At 44.1% G+C, this 23,385-nt stretch overlaps 1 protein-coding gene across 3 annotated transcripts in view; it reads right to left on the bottom strand.

Annotated features, from left to right (window-relative positions):
* The window catches only part of mindy4 (MINDY lysine 48 deubiquitinase 4), a 183,977-nt gene that overhangs the window by 8,252 nt on the left and 152,340 nt on the right, over positions 1-23,385 (bottom strand). For 2 of the 3 annotated variants that reach the window (XM_052015394.1, XM_052015396.1), the window contains 3 exons: positions 20,349-20,510; positions 13,311-13,491; positions 5,745-5,817 (listed from right to left, as the gene is read on the bottom strand). In XM_052015394.1, the coding sequence (XP_051871354.1) occupies positions 5,745-5,817; positions 13,311-13,491; positions 20,349-20,510 (416 nt within the window). Of the gene's footprint in view, positions 1-5,744; positions 5,818-6,602; positions 6,718-13,310; positions 13,492-20,348; positions 20,511-23,385 lie in introns of those variants that run through there. The other variant, XM_052015395.1, reaches the window with a different exon arrangement.

Below are 23,385 nucleotides of genomic sequence, written 5' to 3'. Positions count from 1 at the left end.
AGGAACAGACCCTTCGGCCCAGAATGCCTGTGCCAACCATGATGCCAAAGTAAATTAAACCTATCTGGCTGCTCATGATCCATATCCCTTCATTCCCTGCCTGTTCAAATGCCTCTAAAGCGCTGCTATCATGTCTGCTTCCACCACCGTCCCTGGCAGCGCATTCCAGGCACCCACCACTCTCTGTGTAAAACAACTTGCCCCTCACATCCCCTTTAAATTTTCCTCCTCTCACCCTAAACCTATGCCCTCTAGTATTTGACATTTCCATCCTGGGGAAGAGGCTCTGACTATCTACCCTATCTATGCCTCTCATAATTTTATAAACTTCTATCGGGTCTCCCCTCAGCCTCTGATGCTCCAGAGAAATCAACCCAAGTTTGTCCAACCTCTCCTTATCTATACCCTCCAATCCAGGCAGCATCCTGTTGAACCTCTTCTACACTCTCTCCAAAGTCTCCACATCCTTCCAGCAATGGGGCAACCAGAACTGAACACAATACTCCCTATGCAGCCTGACCAAGGTTTTATACAGCTGCAAACTGACTTCCTTACTCTAATACTCAGTGCCCTGACTAACGATGGCAAGCATGCCATACTCCTTCTTTACCACCCTATCTACTTGTGTTTCAGGAAGCTATGGACTTTGACCTCAAGATCCCTCTGCAAATCAATGCTCCTAAGGATCCTGTCATTTCTGTATACTTTCCCTTTACAGTTGACCTCCCAAGGTGCAAAACCTCACTTACCCAGATTATACTCCATCTGCCATTTCTCCGCCCATATCTGCAATTGGTCTGTATCCTTTGACAACCTTCCTCACCATCCACGCCTCCACCAATTTGTGTGTCATCTGCATACTTACTAGTCAGCCCACGTATGTTTTCGTCTCAAGTCATTTATATACATCACAAACAATAGAGGTCCAACACTGATCCTTGAGGTCACAGACCTCCTGTCAGAATAGCACCCCTCCACCACTACGCTCTCTATTTTATGGGCAAGCCAATTCTGAATCCAATCTACCAAGTCAGCATGGATCTCATGTATCTTAATCCTCTGGATCAGCCTGCCATGAGAGACCTTGTCAAATGCCTTACAAAAGTCCATGTAGACAACACCCACTGCCCTACCCTCATTGGTCATCTTCATCACCCCCTCAAAATAAGTCAAGTTTGTAAGGCATGACCTGCTCCTAATAAGCCCATGTTTTTCCAAATGTAAGTAAATCCTACCCCTAAGAATCCTCTCAAATAGCCTTCCTACCACTGATGTGAGGCTCACTGGCCTACAATTTCTTAGATTGTCCCTACTGTCCCTCTTAAGAAAAGGAACAACACTGGCTATTCTATTGTGCTGTGGGGCCTTGCCTGTGGCTAAGGAGGATACAAAGATCTTTGTCAAGGCCCCAGCAATCTCATCTCTTGCTTATTTCAATAATCTAGGATAGATCCATCAGGCCCTCGGGACTTATCCACCTTAATGTCCTTCAATAAACCCAACACCACCTCCTTCTTGATCTCAACCTGCCTTAGCTTATTAACATGCCCCACACTGATCTCACTATCCTCCATGCCTTTCTCCTTGGTGAATACCAGTGTAAAGTATTCGTTTCATATTTTGCCCACCTCATCTGGCTCCAGGCATAAATTCACTTCTTTATCCTTGAGTGGTCCTACTCTCTTGCTAGCTACCATCTTGTTTTTAATGTATAAAACACCTTTGGATTTTCCTTATTCCTATTTGCCAAGGACATTTCATGGCCCCTTTTGGCCCTCCTAATTCCCACTGAGTTCTTTCCTTCTTTCTTTATATTCCTTAAGGGCCCTGCCTGATTTCAGCTTCCTAAACCTTACATATGCTTCCTTTCTCTCTTTACAACATCTCTCATCATCCAAAGTTTGCGAACCTTGCCACGCCTGTCTTTCCTCCGTACTGGAATGTGCCGGTCCTGAATTCGGATCAGCTGGTCTTTAAACAACTCCCACACATCAGATGTGGACTTACCCAATAACACCTGCTCCCAATCTACTCTTGCCTAATAATGTTGTAATTTGCCTTTCCCAGTTTAGCACTCTTCCCCCCCCCACCCCCGATTTAGCACTCCCCCCACCCACAAGGTCGAGACATGCTTATTCATATCTTAAAAGATAAGGAGATGTAATCACTGTTCTCAAAATGTTCTCCCACTGAAACCTCAATCACTTGGCCAGGCTCATTTCCCAATACCAAGTCCAGTTGGACTATCTGTATAATTTTATGAATCCATCTTGGATGCAGCTAACAAATTCTGCCCCATCTAAGCCTCTCGCACTGAGAAAGTCCCGGTCAATATTGGGGAAGTTAAAGTCTCCCACTTTGACAACCCTGTTGCTTTTCCATCTTTCCCTTTGAAGAGAAATTACAGAAGAATGGTGAGTTCAGGGCTAGAGTAAGGCAACGGTGAACTTCATCAACAATGTCTGAATTCGTCATAAGGGATAATGGTCCAGGATCTCGTCATGAAGTTTAGTGTCACAGAGCAATAATGTTAACAACTTGGATGACACCAAAATCTGTCAAGAAGGTTGTCTAAGGTTACAACAGGATCTAGATCATCTGAGAAAGTGGGCAAGGGAATAGCTGATGAAATCTAACTCAGACAAGTGCAAAGTGATGCATTTTGGGAAGTTAAACCAGGGCAGGACATACACAGTTAATGGCAGGGCTCTGAGGAGTATTACTGAACAGAGAGACCTAGGGGTACAAGGACGTAGTTCCCTGAAAGTGGTGACACAGGTAGACAGTGTGGTGAGAAATGCGTATGGTATGCTTGCCTTCATCAGCCGAGGCATTGAATACAATATTTGGGATGTCTCATTCCAGTTGTACAAATCGTTGGTTAGGCTGCACTTGGAGTCTTGTATGTAGTTCTGGTCATCACGACATAGGAAACATGTGATTTACAGGAGTATTGTCTGAACTGGCATCTTGGTTGGCATGGATGAGCTGGGACAAAGGGCCTGTTCCTATGTTGTATAACTCTTTGACCCTATGAACTTGTGGGAAAGGGAGAGAAGCGGCAGAGGCAGCCGAATGGATGGTTTCAATCTTAGTGACCAAGAAACATGAACTCATCACACTTCCAAGAAACGGGAGAGGAATTTAAGACGACAGTTTGTAGTGGAAAATAGAAGCCGTGGTTTACTACTGCATTCCAGGAAGTTCCTGGAATAGTAAGCTGTTTTGGCAGAGGAGACCAAGATTCAAATGTGCTTTACATTGTCCACCCAGATTAGGTGATGAATTCCAAATGACAAAAGAAGGTTATTTGGTCATTATGACGTTGCTGCTGTTTGTTGAAGCTGCTGTGTGCAAAGGCTCAAGAAAGGAAGGTTTTATAATGAAGGGTATGAGTCCCCATTTCAATCAGCTTGCTGGCCATATACATTCTGAGATGGTGAAAGTTTTCCCCACCAACACAAACACATTTTATGCTAATATTGCATAGCAGGAAACACATGAAAACTGATCTCTTGGTTAACAGACCGGAAGGCAAATATCACTAATCTACAATGTTGGATGAAGGGTTATAGACCCAATGCTGACAGATGGCATTGAGAAGACCAGCCATGCTCTGAGAAACTGAAGGGACTCAAGGAGCTGAATGTCTACTTCTATTCCTACTCCTCTTCTAGGGCAGAACACAACCTTCTATTTAATCTTGGGATGAGTGTACCATTGGAATGGATGGCATTTATTTTTTTGTCCTTATTGCAGTTGCCCTTGCACTAGAGATTAGCCTTCTACTCGAACTATTACATTCGCATTGTGCAGGGGCTGCTCGGTTTGAAGTTCCAGGATTGTGACCCAAAGACGATGAAGGAATGGTCAACATATGTCCGTTACATAGTCTCATCATATAAAGCCGCTTTAGAAGTCTACATAGGCCAAACTGCTACTACTTCACCATTGTGGTTTCAATGCAAGCATAGCAGATGTCCCAACTACATGCACACAAGACACCAAGACAATACAGCACAGAAACAGGCCCTTCAGCCCACGATGTCTGTGCTGAGCTCATGATGCCAAATTACATTAATCCCTTCTGCCTGCAAATAGATTCATAGAGTCGTACAGCACGGAAACAGGCCTTTTGGCCCAATTGGTCCATGTCGACCAAGATTCCAATCTAAGCTAGTCCCATTTACCTGCATTTGGCCCATATCCCTTTAAGCCTTTCCCATCCATGTACCTGTCCAAGTACCTATTAAATGTTGTTAATGTACCTGCCTCAACCACTTCCTCTGGCAGCTCATTCCATGTACTGACCATTCTCTGGGTGAAAAACTTGCCCCTCAGGTACCTATTAAATCTCTCCCCTCTCACCCTAAACCTATGCCCTCCAGTTCTTGATTCCCCAATCTGAGAAAAAGATTGTGCGCACTCACCCCATCTATGCCCCTCAATTTTATACACCTCTATAAGATCACCCCTCCTTCTCCTTCGCTCCAATGAAAAAGGTCCCAACCTGCTCAACCTCTCTCCATAACTCAGTCCCTTGCGTCCCAGCAACATCCTTGTAAACCTCCTCTGCACTTGATCCAGTTTAATGGCATCTTTTCTATAACAGGGTGAGCATAACTGAACACAATATTCCAAATGTGTCCTCACCCGGTCCCCCAGTACGATAAGATGGACCCTTGACCTCATAATCTACCTCGTCATGACCTTGCACCTTATTATCTGCCTGCACTGCACTTTCTCTGTAACTGTAACACCTTATTCTGCATTCTGTTATTGTTTTCCCTTGTACTACCTCATGCACTGTTGTAATGAAATGATCTGTACGGATGGCATGTAAAACAGTTTTTCACTGTACATTGGTACATGTGACAATAATAAACCAATTTGCCAACATCTTACAACTGCAACATAACATCCCAACTTCTATTCTCAATGCCCTGATTGAAGGCCAGCGTGACAAAAGCCTTCTCCACCACCCTCTACCTGTGACTCCACTTTCTGTGAACCATGTACTTGTACTCCCAGGTCCCTCTGTTCTACAACACTCCCCAGGGCCCTGCTGTTCTCTGGGAAGGCAAATGAGGGTAGGACTTTCACAAAATGCAACACCTCGCACTTATCCGAATTAAACCCCATTTCATTTCTTGGATCACTTACCCAGCTGATCAAGATCCCTCTGTAAATCCTGATAACCATCTTCACTGCCAATAACACCACCTATTTTAGTGTCATTTGCAAATTACTAACCATGCCTTGTACATTCTCATCCAAATCATTGACAAATAAATGACAAATAGCAATAGACCCAGCACCAAACCCTGGCGAACACCACTAGTCATGGGCCTCCGGTCCAAAAATCAACCTTCCACCATCACCCTACCATCAAGTCAATTCTGTGTCCAATTAACTAGCTCTCCCTGCTTCCCATACAATCTAACTTTCCATAGCAGCCTAACATGTGGAACCTTATCAAAGGCCTTACTGAAGTCCATATAGACCACGTCTACCGCCCTGCCCTCATCGACCTTCTTGGTTACTTCTTAAAAAAAACTCAATCAAATTCGTGAGACATGATCTCTCAGCACAAAGTTGTGTCTTTCCAAATGCTTCTATATCTTGACATGATCCACGTCCCTCAGTACATGATCCACATCCCTCCATCCCTGCATATTCATCTGCCTATCTAAAAGCCTCTTGAAGGCCACTATCATATGCAAATCATTTAGACTCCAACTCACTTTGTCCTGATGCACAGCTCCAATGGGGGAATTAAATCATCTTCTCCTTCCAATGAACAGCCCTCTGATGCACCTGGAAGACAACAATGGGCGCAGGATTACAGGTAGTGATTCTGTGTGTTTAAGTTAAAAACAAAATCATTCTGAGAATCTGGAACAGATCAATAAGCAACCCAAAGAGAAAAATAAATTAACATTTTGGGGCAAACACATAACAACTCTGGCTGTGGGATACTGACTGGAGTCACACAAGCTCAGGGTTTTTCAATATTTACTGCTTAAATACCAAATGCAGTTCCATTTTACAAAAAGTGGCAATGAAAATAGTTGATAGGATCACAAGGAGTGAAGAAACACCTCACAATAAAATTAACCTGTTTTGTTCAATGTCTGGGGCCTATTATGCACTTCCAGCACCCGCATTTTTGTTTTACCTGTAGAATATATTTTGCATTTGGATTCAAAATTAAACTTTCCCTTTCTCTCTTTTATCAAAGCGCTTTGACTCTCTGAGAACAAACCATCAGGTTCCGACATAATCAGGTGAGAAATCTGATTCGGGAAACAAATGTGCAACAGAAGTCTACCATTTTGTGAAATCACAAAATGTTCCAGTAAACAAAAGGCAGTTTCCCTACAACAGACCACATTTCTTGGGTAATTGTTATTTTAGGAAGTAGGACTGCTGGCAGAAAATCAGATGGTGAGCTGGGTCACGACTAATTTTAACCACCAACCTTTATACCGAGGGACCTAAATCCACTGGCATCCTGAGCTGACTGATGACCAACAACTACCTGCATTTGAATAGCATCTTAAATATTGCGAGATGCTGCAAGCCATTTTAAAGTTGGGTCTGAAGAATTCGTCATAGGAGGAGAGAGACATACTGAGGATGGAGAGGTATGAAGAAGATTCTGAAGCTTAAGGAATACAGAAAAGTGATGGATTCACCCAGAAGATAAAGCAGCAGCTGTAGAAGACAATTAATAGCTGTGAACTCGCTGCACCTTGCAAGAAATAAAGGCAAGAATAAGGCACTACTTCTTTAAAATTATTTGTATTTGTAGAAATGTTTTTATTTCAAGCTGCTTTCAGACTGTATTTTCTTTAAATTAACTTTTTAAATGAATTTCCTCTTTAATCATTTTACAATGTTCTTGACATTCAGAAACCTTCACAATTTTAATAGAGGACAAAGCTGAGGGCAAGGACCTTCCGTTAGTCGGAGTTTTGCGGGCTGACCGCCACCCAGGTGTCTGTCAAGGCTTAGCCCTTCAGCTGTTATTGAGATAAGAGGGCCAGCCATGAACATAGTGAATGGTGCAGCAGAACTGAAAGGCTGAATGTATTATTCCTGCTCCTATTTTCTGTTTTTAAGTTGGGGTGTAGATAAGGTGAATACCACAGTCTTATCCCCAGGGTAGAGAAGTCCAAAACCAGAGGGCACAGGTTTAAAGTGAGAAGGGCAAGATTTAAGGGGACCAGAGAGGTGACTTTTTTGCAAATAGGATGGCGGGTATATGGAATGGGCTGCCAGAGGAAGTAGTAAAAGTGAGTACAATTACTACATTTAAAAGACATTTGGATAGGTACATGGATAAGTAAGGTTTATAGGAATATGGGCCAAACACAGGCAAATGAGACTAGCTTGGTTAGGCCTGTTTTCCGTGCTGTATGTTTCAGCCTGTTTAATCTTTTAGTCACAAGATGTGAACAAATTAAGGGTCTTTACAGGTCCCCCACCAGGCGCAAGGGAAGACAGGGTTAGTATAAGGCCATATGCTTAACTGGATTTTCAACTGTGATATGGATGCACAAATGTTTGTTTCTTTTGCTGATTAATTAGAAGAAGACAGGCAACAAAAGACAAAGTAGCATGTTATAGAAAAATCGTGAAAGAGCAATCCAATCGGCTAACTGAATGTTCTACACTCAATTAGGTCTTGACTGATAATTATCTCAATCCCATTTCCTTCCCTTGCTTCCACAACTTTTAATAGAACATAGAACAGTATAACACAGGAACAGGCCCTTCGGCCCATGATGTCAGCATGGAACATGAGAGGAGGCCGAAGACAGACCTGTTGGTGTGGGAATGGGGAGGAGAATTTAAATGGCTGATAGCCAGGAGCTCAGCGAAGTGATCTACCTCATTAAGGGCTTGCACCTTATTGTCTACCTGCACTGCACTTTCACTGTAACTGTAACACTTTATTCTGCATTTTGTTATTGTTTTACCTTGTACTACCTCGATGCACTGTGTAATGAATGTATGAACAGTATGCAAGACAGGTTTTTCACTGTACCTCGGTACACATGACAATAATAAACCGATTCCGATTCTCCAGGGATGCTGCTTGACCCCCAAGTTTCTCCAGCATTTCGTGTGTTGAGATTCCAGCTTCTGCAGTCTCATGTCTGCATCCTGGTAAATCTCTTTGGCAGCCTTTCCAAAGCCTCCACATCGTTCCCATAATGGGGGACATCACAACTGCACACCATACTCTTGTGTGGCCTAACCAAAGTTTTATTAGCTGCAACATGGCTTCCTTACTCTTATACTCAATACCCAGACCAATGAAGGCAAGCATGCCATATGCCTTCTTTACCACTCTATCTACTTGCACGGCCACTTTCAGTGAGCTATGGATTTGGACTCAATTAGGGATTATTCTGCCGTTATGAAATTATATGGATAACAGGTATTAATAAAAAATGAGAAGTAGTCTTCAAGAAATAAAACCTGCTCACAATTCAACTGCAGCTGATACTTTAAGGCTATGGAAGTGAATCATTGGGTGTGGGCAAGCCAGTACTGAGTCCAAACTACCAAGTCAACATAAATCTCATGCATCTTAATCTTCTGGATCAGCCTACCATGAGGGACTGTCAAATGCCTTACATGTAGACAACACCCACTGCCCTCCCCTCACTAATCACCTTTATTACCTCCTCAAAACACTCAGTAAAGTTTATCAGACATGACCAGCCCCACACAAGGCCATGCTGACTATCCCTAATCAGGCCATGTTTTTCCAAATTTGCGTGAATCCTATCCCTAAGAATCCGCTCCAATAGCTTCCCTACGACTGATATGAGGCTCATTGGCCTTGGATTATCTCCCTTTCCCTTCTTAAATAAATACCCTAACAAATCTATCAATCTTGATTTTCAACTAACCTCCACCCTCAACAGCATTTTGCACTGAAGTTCTTCTTGACGTCACCGCGGCGCGGGCAGCTTAAAAAGGAGAGAAAAAAAACTTCGGAGGACTCGGGCTTCGGTTCGGAGGACTTCGGAGCAGCTAAGTGTTTTCTCTGTTTATCACTTTTATTAGGGTTTTTAAGTGTAAGGGTTAGTTTTTGTTAGGGTTTTTAGTGTAAGGGTTAGATTTTTATAAGTTTTTTCTAACCAGTCGAGTGGGGGCTGGACTGCGCAGGTGCGGCGCGGGCAGCTTAAAAAGCAAATAGCCTATAGAGCGGACAGCGTCGGAGTGGGTAGCGGAGTGAGTGGCAGCAGAGTGTTCTGGGCTTTGGCTCAAGGGGCTTCGGCGTGAAGGGGCAAGGAGGGTAAGTGGCTGGTAAGTAGGTAAAGGCAAGGTTTACCTGTTGTTCATTATAGATTTGTAGGTGGGACTAACTAGGGAAAAAAGAAAGGTAGTCAGATGGAGGACATGGTGGTGTGCTGCAGCTGTTTGATGTGGGAACTCGTGGACCTTGCTATGGTCCAAAATGGCCACATCTGCAGTAAGTGCTTGAGGCTGGACGAACTTCGGCTCAGAGTTGATGAGCTGGAGTCGCAGCTACAAACACTGCGCGGCATAAGGGAGGGAGAGAGTTATGTAGACACGGTCCATCAGGTGACAGTCACCCCCCTTAGAGCAGGTACATCTAAGGTTCAGGAGGCACATAGAATGGTGACTGTCAGGGGAGGGAAGAGGAAGAAGAAGTCAGGCAGGCAGACAGAGCAGGGAACCCCAGAGGCTGTTCCCCTCAGTAACAAGTTTTCTGCCTTGGAAGCTGTTGAGGGGGATGACCTGCAGGGGCCTAGCTGCAGTTACCAGGTCTCTGGCACTGGGACTGGTACTGCTGCTCAGAAGGGAAGGGTGGGAAAGAGACATGCGGTAGTGATAGGGGACTCGATAGTCAGGGAAACAGATAGGAGGTTCTGTGGCAGTGAGCATGAATCCCGGATGGTATGTTGCCTCCCAGGTGCCAGGGTCCGGGATGTCACTGATCGGGTCCACAGGATTCTTGAGCGGGAGGGAGAGCAGCCAGAAGTTGTGGTCCATGTTGGCACCAACGATAGAGGTAGGAAGGGGGATGAGGTCCTGAAGAGTGAGTTCAGGGAGCTAGGCAGAAAATTGAGGAACAGGACCTCAAGGGTAGCAATCTCGGGATTGCTGCCAGTGCCACGCGATAGTGAAGGCAGGAACAGGAGGAGGTGGCAGAAAAATGTGTGGCTGAGAAGCTGGTGCAGGAGGGAGGGTTTTAGATTTCTGGACCATTGGGATCTCTTCTTGGGAAGGTGGGACCTGTAGAGAGGACGGGTTATTCCTGGTTTTCGGTGTTTTAAGAGGGTATAGGGAGGGGGGGAAGAAGAGGAGGAGGGGTGGCGATACTGGTCAGGGACACTGTTACGGCTGTGGAAAAGATGGATGTTGTAGAAGGATCATCTCTAGAGTCCGTATGGGTGGAATTAAGGAACAAGAAAGGAGCAGTTACTCTACTGGGAGTATTCTATAGGCCCCCCAGTAGCAGTAGAGACATAGAGGAGCAGATTGGCAGGCAGTGTTTGGAGAGAAGCAAAAATAACAGGGTTGTTATAATGGGAGACTTCAACTTCCCAAATATAGACTGGAACCTGCTTAGTGCCAAAGGTTTAGATGGGACGGAATTTGTTAAATGTGTCCAGGAGGGACTCCTGACGCAGTATGTTGACAGGCCGACTAGAGGGAATGCCATGTTAGATCTAGTTTTAGGAAATGAACCGGGACAGGTGAAGGATCTATTGGTGGGTGAGCATTTGGGGGACAGTGACCATTGCTCCATAACCTTTAAAATTGTCATGGACAGGGACAGGTGCAGAGAGGACAAGAGAATTTTTAATTGGGGAAGGGCGAACTATGAGGCTATAAGGAGAGAACTTGGGAGTGTAAATTGGGATGTCCTTTTTGAAGGAAAATGTACCATGGAGATGTAGTCGACGTTCAGGGATCTTATGCAGGATGTTAGGGATAAATATGTCCCGGTGAGGCGGAGAAGGAATGGCAGGGTGAAGGAACCGTGGGTGACGAGAGAGGTGGAACGACTTGTTAGGGAGAAGAAGGTAGCGTACATGAGGTATAAGCAGCAAGGTTCAGACACGGCCCGTGAGGAATATAGGGTAGCGAGGAAGGAACTTAAGAAGGGGCTGAAGAGAGCTAGAAGGGGACATGAAAAGGCGTTGGCTAGTAGGATTAAGGAAAATCCCAAGGCCTTTTTCAAGTACGTGACGGGTAGGAGGATGGCTCGGGTAAAGGTAGGTCCGATTAAGGACAAAGGTGGGAGAATTTGCCTGGAGGCGGCGGAAGTGGGAGAAGTTCTCAATGAGTACTTCTCTACGGTATTCACCAGGGAGAGGGGTCTTGATGACGCGGAAGGGAGTGCTGGTAGGGGTAATGTTCTCGAAGTTGTAGATATCAAGAGAGAGGATGTGTTGAAGTTGTTAAATAATATTAAAACAGATAAATCTCTGGGGCCTGACGGGATTTTCCCCAGGCTGCTTCGAGAGGCTAGGGAGGAGATTGCTGAACCGCTGGTAAGGATCTTTGAGTCCTCGTTGTCCACGGGAATGGTGCCAGAGGATTGGAGAGTTGCGAATGTTGTCCCCTTGTTCAAAAAAGGTAATAGGGATAGGCCAGCGAATTATAGACTGGTGAGTCTCACGTCTGTGGTGGGTAAGCTGTTAGAAAGGATTCTAAGGGATAGGATTTATGAACACCTAGAGAATCATGGACTGATTAGGGACAGCCAGCATGGCTTTGTGAAGGGAAGATCTTGCCTCACAAGCCTGATAGAGTTCTTTGAGGAGGAGACCAGGAAGACTGATGAGGGTAGTCCAGTAGATGTGGTTTACATGGATTTTAGTAAGGCGTTTGATAAGGTTCCTCATGGTAGGCTTCTTCAGAAGGTCAGAGGCCAAGGGATCAAAGGAAGCTTGGCTGTGTGGATTAGGAATTGGCTTGCATGTAGAAAGCAGAGGGTTGTGGTGGAAGGAGTGCCCTCGGATTGGAAGGCAGTGACTAGTGGTGTCCCACAGCGATCGGTTCTGGGACCTCAACTTTTTGTGATATTTATAGATGACTTAGATGAGGGAGTGGAGGGCTGGGTTAGTAAGTTTGCGGACGACACTAAGATAGGTGGTGTTGTGGATAGTGTGGAGGGCTGTCAGAGCTTACAGAAGGATATTGATAGGATGCAGAGCTGGGCTGACAAGTGGCAGATGGAGTTCAATCTGGAGAAGTGTGAGGTGGTACACTTTGGAAGGACAAACTCCAGGGCAGAGTACTGGGTAAATGGCAAGGTACTTGGTAGTGTGGAGGAGCAGAGGACTCTGGGGGTTCATATTCACAGTTCATTGAAAGTTGCCTCACAGGTGGAAAGAGCAGTTAAGAAGGCCAATGGGATGTTGGCTTTCATAAGTCGCGGGATTGAGTTTAAGAGCCGCGAGGTGATGATGCAGCTTTACAAAACTCTAGTTAGGCCACACTTAGAGTACTGTGTTCAGTTCTGGTCACCTCATTATAGGAAGGATGTGGAGACGTTGGAGAGGGTGCAGAGGAGATGTACCAGGATGCTGCCTGGATTAGAGAGTATTGAATATAAGGAGAGACTTAAGGTGCTAGGGCTTTATTCACTGGAAAGGAGGAGGATGAGAGGAGACATGACAGAGGGATATAAAATACTGAGAGGAATAGATAGAATAGACAGTCAGCACCTCCTTCCCAGGGCACCAATGCTCAAGACGAGAGGGCATGGCTTTAAGGTTATGGGTGGGAGGTTCAGGGGAGATGTCAGGGGGAGGTTTTTCACCCAGAGAGTGGTTGGTGCATGGAATGCACTGCCTGGGGTGGTGGTGGAGGCGGATACATTGGACAGGTTCAAGAGCTTGTTGGATAGGCATATGGAGGAGCGTGGGATGGGGGGATATGCGGGAGGAAGGGGTTAGGTAGTGTGAGGGTGGTTTGATGGACGGCACAACATGGTGGGCCGAAGGACCTGTTTTGTGCTGTATAGTTCTATGGTTAACAAATCAAAGATTCTGCTCCATATATCTAGACCCCCCACCCCATAGGAGAAATAGGTTCTTATTGCCTCCTCTACCATCACTATTAATCATCTTTGCTGATGCAGTTTGTCACCTTTCAAACCTCTACAATCAAGCTAATACAAACTTGGTCTAGATAACTTGTCCTTAAACTCTAGCCCTAGCTGTGTTACCCCGCCCTTTCCCAGGCCACTATCTCCCTCCAGAGAGTGGCCTGGCCAACTAGTCACACACAAGTGGGAATGGGTTACCCACTAATTGTCAGTCGGATTTCATCCTGCTGATTGGCCAGGCCATCATAGTAATACAGGTCGAATCTCCTCTCAAATTTCCAGTCGCTCAGCAGCTCCTTCTTCAGGCAGAACAAGACGCTGAAGTGGCTCTCGCTGCACACCACCCAGATTGGAAACTTTGGAGTTTTCAAGAAGGATCCAACCTGGAAAAGATATCCATATTCTCAGCAATAAATATGAATATACTGATATATGAATTAAGAGCAGGAGTAGCCCTGAGCTTGCCCCACCATTCTATGGTTGTAACCTCAATTCTGTATTCCCATCTACTCCTAGTAACTATTCACTCCCTTGCTTATAATAAACCAATTACGTGTCTCGGTCAATAGTTCTAATTTAAGTGATGATCTAACATCCCCGAAATAAATTATACAGTTTTTGTCACAAAATGTTTGTGGGATATTGCTCTGTGCAGATCAAAAGATGGATTTGCTATATTACAAAACTGCTATAATACATTGCCACATCACAGTTTTATTGGCTGTAAAGTGCTTTGAGACACCTGAAGGAAGTCGTATACAGGCAATCCAGTCTCCCTTTTGAAGTTAATTTTGTATTGTATAGCTATATTTAACATGCTGAGCCTCTGTTTAATTCCCACAGACAGATGCTGCTCAGTAAGTCATGATCTTGTGGCTTATTTTCATATAACCACAATCCAGTTTGAGAGAAATTGGCATCAACTCATTAAAAATACCATGTGAAGAAGTTGCATAAATGTATTAAGCAGTGCCTTACCAGAGGAAAATGTAGCTTTCAGAGTCTTTCAGCCCTTTGATTTTCCAGTACTTCATATTTTGCTCCCTATCCTCTGCACACAATGCTTCTTCACCTAACACTGCAGTGTCAAAAGCAACAGAGACCATCCACTGTTTTAAACAATTGATATGCCCCTGATGACCTAGAGGGGCCCCCATCTTCCTCTAGTCAGGCAGTGTTTAACATACAAGTACAAAATTCCTTTAAGTGCTGTTTTATATGCAGTTGTTACCCTGCTTCTCTCAAATTAGGTAATGACTATCTTACAAAAAGCCAAAAGATATCGGGGCAGCTCAGAGGCGCAGCTAGTAGAGCTACTGTCTTGCAGCTCCCGTGACCCAGGTTCAATCCCTGACTTCCGGTGCTGTCCGTATGGAGGTTGCATCTTCTCCTGTGACCATGTGGGTTTCCTCTGGATGCTCTGGTTTCCTCCAAGTCCCAAAGGCATGCAGGATGGTAGGCTCTTTGGCCACTGTCAATTGTCCCTAGCGTGTAGGTGAATGGTAGAATCTGTTGGGCCGGGGGAGGGGAGCTGAGTTGATGGGTATGTGTGGAGAATAAAAATTGGTTGGATATGCTTAGTGTAAAAATGAGTGCTAGATGGCACAGACTCAGTGGCTGAAGGACCTGCTTCCATGCTGTATGACTCCATGACACCATATCAATGTGCCAAGTAGTGTCTATCAGACACAATTAAACTTTGGAAGGTCTACATATTGTTAAATCTCAATGTTAAAATTCTCATCCTCAATTTCAGATGCTTCCATGGACTCGCTCCTTACTAACTACAACCTCCTTAATCCTGTAACCAACCAAGATGTCAGCTCTTCCACTGTGATCTTTTGCACATCCCCAATTTTCACCACTCCATCACTAGCAGCTATGCTTGGTGTGAAATTTTTGCTTGATAATGCTCCTGTAAAATGCCTTTAAGTGTCTTAGTGTGATAAAGGCACTATATAAATTGAAGTTAGAATCACAAAACCTTGCAACATGGGTGGCCATTCAGCCCACTAAGCACAAGCCAGCTTGATGTAGAGCAATCCAGTCAATCCAATTCCCACGCTCTTTTTCTGTAGCCTTGCGAGTTATTTTCCCTCTGATGCCTATCCAGCATCCTTTAGAAGGCCCTGACTTCCGCTAATTCCCACTAGCTACATGACCTCTTATGAGGCAAGTGGGAGATTTGAAACAATGGCATTAACGGATGAACCGCTGATAGATGAAATAACAATAACATGGTGTGGTGAGGGCAACTGATCTGCTGAAGAAACAGGAAGCAGCCTGCTATAACACTGACGCACAATGCTATGATGTGAACTCCTATTGTGAGTCACTTTACTGGACACACAACATCCATTTAATGAGCCATGGACCTCCAGAATGGAGGGCTGTGGACCACCTTACTCATATACTTGCCTCTTCCACACTTTAGGTTTTGGACACTGTGCCTTAGTGTCTACCCTACCCAATAATGACAAATGTCTGTGTGTATATTACAGTAACTTGCTATTAGGATAGAAGGAGAGTGTAATTCTAATGGAATAGGATTTTGAAACCAACCAAAATTACGCCTCTGCGCCAGTTTGTCTGTCCTTCTGCACAAAATGTCCCAATAATTCTTTTCTCGGTTTTCCTAGTCATAAATCATCATCTGTGACTTAATACCTCGATGTCAATCACTGAAAATAAACATTCACTATTTTTCCTCTCAAAAATTTCTTGTGGAGTGTGAGAATAGGGAAAGTGGTTTTCCAGGCTCATTATACCTTAAAGAGATTGAAGCCTGATTCTACTCCACCTTTACAGCTTGCAAACATACAAATTCCCTCTGACCTGTGCCAACATTCTGTGTCACTGTACATGCTGGAATAAGCGTGCTGTTTCAGCCCAGGGAATAACTCTGCGACTTGTGTTACATCTGTAATGTTGCAAAGGGGACTCCAGGCAACCTCCCCGTTCTGCAACTGAATATTACAAGGTAAATGCCACTTGAAAAGGTTTACCCTTCAGGGCTGCTGCTCGTGGAACTCTTGGAAGCTAGGTACGCCATCACAGTAAAAGGAAAATAAGCATTTGCAAGGTAAAAATTCACTCAAGCTTGGAATTCAAGGTCTGACAGCATCACTGTGCAACCCAATGTCAGTGGTTGCACTGAGAAGCAGCTGGTATTATCATGTAACTAGCACTTTGGCACAATAATGAAGGGGATAAAACTAATTCAAAAATGTTTTTAACAGAAGCTTCCAAGCGAGAAACTAGTGTACCGTGAATAGGATACATTATTGTGAATCATTTTGTAATGTACAAGAACATTAGATGATGGGTCAATGAATATGAAACTACTTTAATATTCTCTCTCTCTCTAATCGTAATCCATGGAGATGTCACTGACATAAGACAAGGGAGAAGAGTGAGATGGTGAATGTTAAATTTAGGTATGTTGACCACATTGCTTCAGAAGGCAACTTGAGTTTTTCCACATCATTAGCACCCGGCCTCCGTTTATGAAAAGGGTATCTCTGTCATATCTACATAACCTGAACTGCCTTTGTGCCTGCACCTCATATCTGGGCTCATTATTTCTTCATAGAAACATTTCAAATGTTGAAAGGACTGGACAGAGTAGATGTGGTTAAGCTGTTTCCCTTGGTGGGTGAGTCCAGGACTAGAGGGCACAATCTTAGAATTAGAGGGTACCAGTTTAAAACAGAAATGAGGAAAAATTTCTTTAGCCAGAAGGTAGTGAAATTATGGAATTCTTTGCCACATACAGCTGTGGAGGCCCAATCATTGGGGGCATTTAAGGAGGAGATTGATAGGTATCTAATTTGTCAAGGTATCAAGGGATATGGGGATAAGGCTGGAAATTGGGGCTAGATAGGAATAGTTTTAGTTTAGCTCATGAAGCAGACTCGATGGGCTGAATGGCTTACTCCTGCTCCTTTGTCTTGTGATCTTGTGACACTTCATAGCTTTACTACACATTTGTATGCATAATTGACTGCCATATATCCCGCAGTAAAACCGTGACGACACTTCAGCTTCAATGGGCATTATGATATCAAAGTTAAAAAGGCACAACATGATGCATGTTCTTTCTTTCCCAAGCCTGTCACTCGGCCATCCCATCATTTCTCCTCTTTTGAGTCTACTCTCCACCTCAAATAACACAAATCCCTCACAGTTTAACTGCCTTCCTGTTGATGGGGGGTGACTGACAATTTACAGGATCTTAAAGGAAACCAGTGGAAATGACATTCAACATCACTGGAGAATACTGACTTAACTGCATCGAATTGAGGTGGAAAATGACAGCTTTTTTGCAGTCCACTCTGTAACGCAGAACCTCCCAATTAACAGACCTTCTTTCAAACTATTTATTTGCCTTGTATCAAAAATCTATTGATCTCTGCCTAGACAACAGTTAAGCAGAACGGGGATGGCGAGATTGTCATACGAGGAGATGTTAGTCAACTTATTAGAATCAGATTTATTATCACTGACTTAAATGATGTGAAATGTGTTGTTTTGTGGCAGCAGTACAGTGCAAAGACATAAGTTACAAAAATAAATAAATAGTGCAAAAAAAAGGGGTAACGAGGTAGTGTTCATGGACCATTCAGAAATCTGACGGCGGAGGGGAAGAAGCTGTTTCTGAATCGTTAAGTGTAGGTCTTCAGGCTCCTGTACCTCCTCCCCGATAGTAGTATTGAGAAGAGGACATGTCCTGGATGGTGAGGGTCCTTAGTGATGGTGAGGAACTAAGCATGGGTACATGAGATTTCAGAAGACTATGAGGGGACCTCATTGAAACATACAAAGTTCTAAAAAGCCAGACAGACTGGCTGCAGGAAGGGTGGTTCTCCTGGCTGCAGAGTATAAAGCCAGGATATGGGATAAAACATTTAGGATTGGGATGAGGAGAAATTTCTTCATTCGGAGTTGGTGATCTAGTAGAACTCTACCACAGAAAGCAGCAGAGGCCAAGTCAGTGAAATTATCTGAGGTGATAGATGGATAGGCAGACAAAAAATATCAGGGGTATGGAGAGAGAGTGGGAATGTGACAGTAAAGACAGAGGATAACTAAGATCGAACTGAATGGCAGAGCAGGCTTGAAGGCCCAAACAGCCTACTCCTCCTCCTATTTTTCTTTTCAGAATTTTATGCTTTAGTGAGATCACCTATTCTTCCAATCTCAGGAACCTTAATTTTCAATTTTGTCTAACATCTACTTACTTTCTGAAGATCCAGGTACATTGCATCTAGTGTTCCCGCTTCATGAAACCTGCTGGTTACAATCTCAAAAGACCATGTTGATTTTACCTAATTGATTTACCTTATCCCGAGTCCCTATTCACAGGTTCTTTATGGAAACTGGTATTTTCCTACTTCCAATGTCAAGTCTACTAGCCTCTAGCTCTGTTTCCTCCCTCCTGCCTTCCTTGAACATTAGATACATCTGCCATCTTCCAATCTGCAAGGGATATTTCAAAATTTAGGATAAAGTGGAGTCACTGCTTTTCAAACTCAAGGATCTAAGGAATCCCAGTCCAGAGCATGTGCCAGTTTTATCTGATTAATATTTCATGCACCATTTCTTCACAGAAACTAATTTCTTTAGCAGTTCCCATTCCCTATTAGATCCTAGTTTTTTACATATTTCTGAAATATTTCTTCAGTTTTCTACTGTGAAAGCAAAATGAAATATTTATTAAATGTCTCTGCTATTTCTCTACTCAATATAATTTCTCCTGCTTTTTGACTGTAACAGGCAGGTGTTTACTTTCATTAAACTTTGTCCCAAGCTTTAGAAGCTTTAACAAACTATTTTTATATCTCTTGCTGGTTCGGTCTCTTATTCTGTTCTCTATCAATTTTTTGTTCAGCCCTTGTTGTTTTCTTAATCCTTCACAATCCTTAGCTTAATATTCTTTACTGACAACATTATAAGCCTTCTTCTCTAATCCGATACACTCTTTAATTTCTTCAGGTGTTTTATTCCTTAAGGGAGTATCAGTTGCAAATTACGTATTATTTTGTTAAATGTTTGCCATTGCCTGATGGCCATATTACCTTTCATTCAAGTTCCACAATCTACCTTAGCCAACTTACTCCTTATTACTTTCTGCAGGTTTAAACCTCTAGTCTCAGACTTAACTAAACCACAATTCCATTACATTAGGTTCATTCCTTCCCAGAGACACATTTGTGAATGGAGGATGGATAGTTACATATTAATTACGTTCATAAAATAAACTCAATCATTTACAGCAATTAGTCACTAAGCTTAATTAACAGGAGCATTCTCACCGCCGCATCTCCTGTATTGTCAATGTATGTAGCCTTGGCTTAAAAACCCATCTACCACCCAAGTTATTAGAAACAGAGTCACAGATATAGAATCATACAGCATGGAAACAGGGCCTTCGACCCAACTCATCCATGCCGACCAAGATGTTCATCTAAGCTAGGCCCATTTACCTGTGTTTGACCTATACCCCTCTAAATCTTTCCTCTCCATGTACCTGTCAAAGTGTCTTTTAAGTGTTGTTATTGTACCTACCTCAATCACTTCCTCTGGAAACTCGTTCCAGGTACACACCACCCTATGTGTGGAAAAGTTGCCCCTCAGGTTCCTATTGAATCTTTCCCAACACACCTCAAACCTATGGCCTCTAGTTCTTGATTTCCCAACCCTGGGAAAAAGACTGTGCATCTACGCTATCTAGGCACCTCATGATTTTATACACCTCAATAAGATCACCCCTCAGTTTCCTATGCTCCAAGGTATAAAGTCCTTGCCTGCTCAACCTCTCCTTATAACCCAATCCCTCCAGTCCTGGCAACATCCTCATCAATCTTTTCTGTATTCTTTTCAGCTTAATGGCATCTTTCCTATAGGATTCTAAACTACATCTTTATCCAAAGGTTGTCTTCATTGCCACTTTACAAACAGGAACCCAACCCTTACTACCCCCACTCACTAATCTTCTCTCCGAGGATAACCTGACCAGTTATGAACCCCACCTGTCAGAGGCCTCTTGAATTTCACCAATCTCCTCTCCCCACATTTTCCGCCAAACTTTTGGTGCACTTATGACATTGCCTCCTTGTGATTTAGCATCCTAGCTCTAATTGAGTTAACTCAGGTTTGGCGACACCTTGATCCTTCCAAAAGTCTTTCTTTCAAGGCTATACCTCCCATGTCTGTTGCACTAGTGGCTGAGGACACATACCTTGCAGATGCTATAGTGCTCAAAGAGAGACAGCAGTCCAATGTCACTGCGCCCTGAAATTCCTTTGAGGACTGTGATGTTGCCATTGCCAGAATCCAGCTCCACAACATCGTTGAAAACGTTGGAGACAGCTTTACCAGTCAACAGCAGATTCACGAGTTCCTGTGAGAGAAGGAAAATAAACTTCTTATATCTGGTTTACCTTGACTCAGTGGTAGCACTCCATTTTCTGAGATGGGGACTGAGAGTTCAAGCCCCTCTTCAGAGACCTGAGCTCATAATCTTGGATGACATTCCAGTGCAGTTCTCAAGGAGTGCTGCACCAATAAACCTGTTGACTTTCCAATGAGATGTTAAACCAGGGCTGTTTATCGCTTGGCTGAATGCAAAAAAAACAAAGAACAAAAAGGGTGATCGAGCCAACACTTATCTTTCAACTAACACTACTAAAAATCAGATAACTCTTCATTCACATCAGTGCTGTTTGCAAATTGGCAGTTGCATTGGCCAAAAGTACAACTGACAACTAAAATCAGAAGTTTCTCAATTAGACGATGCCTTACATCCACCTGGGAGAACAGGTTTAATATCTCATCTGAAAGTGAACACCTCTGACAGCAGTGCTGTCAGCAGTGCCCTTGGTATTGCACTGCAACCCCTGCCAAGACCTTTCTGCTCAAGTCTGTGGAACGAGATTTGAATCCACAGTCTTCAAACGAGGAGGTGACAGTGCTCCTCACTGAGTTACACTTCATTATACAACTTCTCCATAAATCATTCCCAGGAGTGCTGAGTATCAAATCTGAGTGCAACTCTGGGACAGTCAGCTCTGTGAAGTTGAATATCAGATGAAAGCCTCACAGCGTTCATTAACATACAGCAAAAATATGCACAACTCCAGTGAGCTTGGCAACTATTCAGAGAACCAACTGTCCAAAATCATTTAATAACCAACACATAGCTGTCCTTTTAACTTCTGGAGCTTTAATTTAGTGGACTAATTAATTCAAATAGCATCATAAGATTAGTCAAGGTTATTTTTCTTACAGATTTGGACTGACAAAGAGGCAAGTCAAGACAAGCCTGAGAAAATAACCTATTAAAAAATCACTTCTAACTTCTGGTATCCTTTTCAGCATCTGGTTGGCTGACCTCAGTTAGACCACACTTCAATACTGCAATTTACCTCGGTGTGCTGGGTGAAGGAAGCAAATTGTATATATCCAGTTTGTTTACATAGGTAGAAATATAGAATGTTGGGCTTTCAACTCCTATTCCAAATACCCAAGCACTCTCTTCATATGGGCACTACTGATGGAATGCAGCACTGTCAGATAAAGAATAGTCTGCCTGCTCTGGGAGGGGTGGAGTAGCATGTTAACCAAAGGTAGGAAGGACAATGGAGAGTTCTGCAGAACAGAGAGACCGAGGGGTACAGGTACATAGTTCCCTGAAGGTGGCGACACAGGTAGACAGGGTGGTGAAGAAGGCATTTGGCATGCTTGCCTTCTTCGGTCAGGGTATTGAGTACATGGGTTGGGACATATGACAGCTGTAATGGACATTGGTGAGACCACACTTGGAGTACTGTGTGCAGCTCTGGTTGCCCAGCTATAGGAAGGATGTCATTAAGCTGGGAAGGGACCCGGGACTGGAGGGCTTGAGTTATAAGGAGACACTGGATAGGCTGGGACTGTTTCCCCCAGAACACAGGAGGCTGAGGGGTGACCTTATAGATGTATTTAAAATCATGAAGGGCACAGATAAGGTGAATGAAGACTGTCTTTATCCCAGGGTAAGGAAGTTTAAAACTAGAAGGCACTAGTTTAAGGTGAGAGGGGAAAAATTTAAAGGAGAGGGGAAAGATTTGAAGGGGACCCAAGGGGCAAGTTTGGTGGTGGGTATATGGAACGAGCTGAGAGAGGAAGTGGTAGAGGCAGGTACAATTACTGTGTGTAAAGGACATTTGGACAGGTAAGTGGATAGGAAAAGTTTGCAGGGATATAGGCCAAACACAGGCAAATGGGACTAGTTCAGGCATGTATCTTGGTCAGCATGGACAAGCTGTCGAAGGGCCTGTTCCCATGCTGTATAACTCTATGACTATGGAGAAAAGGCAGATAAAGGGTTGGGTCACTGATCAGCAAAACAGATTAAAAGAGCAACATAGCCCAGTGGAGACACAAGAGACTGCAGATGCTGGAACCTGGAGCAACCAACAAGATGCTGGAGGAACTCAACGGGTCAGGCAGCATCTGTGGAGGGAAATGGATAGTCGATATTTTGGGTGGAGACCCTTCATTTGGAGTGAGAGATAGCCTGTTTAAAAAGGTGGAGGGAAGCGGTGGAGCAAGAGCTGATAAGCGACAGGTGGATCCCAGTGAGGAGGGGTGATAGGCAGGTGAAGGGTGGAAATAGCAAGAGGCTGGGAGGTGACAGAGGGCTGCAGATGATGGAATCTGACAGAAAAGAGAGCATGGAATCGAATAAGAGGTGGGGAGGGGCAGATGGGAACAGTGTGGGGAGGGGAAACTGTGGAAGAAGTGTGTGGGTGAGAGGCAGATGGAGTGGGCGGAGGAGGGGAGAGAATCAGGAGGAGACAGAAAGGGGACAGAGGGGGAGCAGTTTAATTGGATAATTTAGTGTTCATGCTGTCAGGTTGTAGACTACCCAGGTGGAATATGAGCTGCTGTTCCTTTAGCTTGCATTTGGCCTCGCCCTGGCAGTGGAGGAGGCCGAGGACAGACAGGTCAGTGTGGGAATGGGGAGGGGAATTAAAATGGCCGGCAACCAGGAGCTCCAGATGGCCATGGTGGATGGAGCACAGGTGCTCCACAAGGCAGTCACCTACTCTCACTGATGTAGGGGAGGCCACATTGTGAGCACCGGATTCAATAAATAAGGCCTTGGAGATGTGAATGTCTGCCTCGCCTTGGAAGGGTTGTTTAGGTCCCTGGATGGTGGTGAGGGAGGTGGTACAGGGAGAGGTGTTACACCTCCTACAATAACAGGGGAAAGTGCCCAGTGCTGTGCTGTA

Source organism: Pristis pectinata, chromosome 5 (assembly GCF_009764475.1).
Source record: "Pristis pectinata isolate sPriPec2 chromosome 5, sPriPec2.1.pri, whole genome shotgun sequence".
NCBI lineage: Eukaryota > Metazoa > Chordata > Chondrichthyes > Rhinopristiformes > Pristidae > Pristis > Pristis pectinata.
Note: the sequence above shows the minus strand (reverse complement) of the source record. Positions and strands in the feature narration are given on the sequence as shown.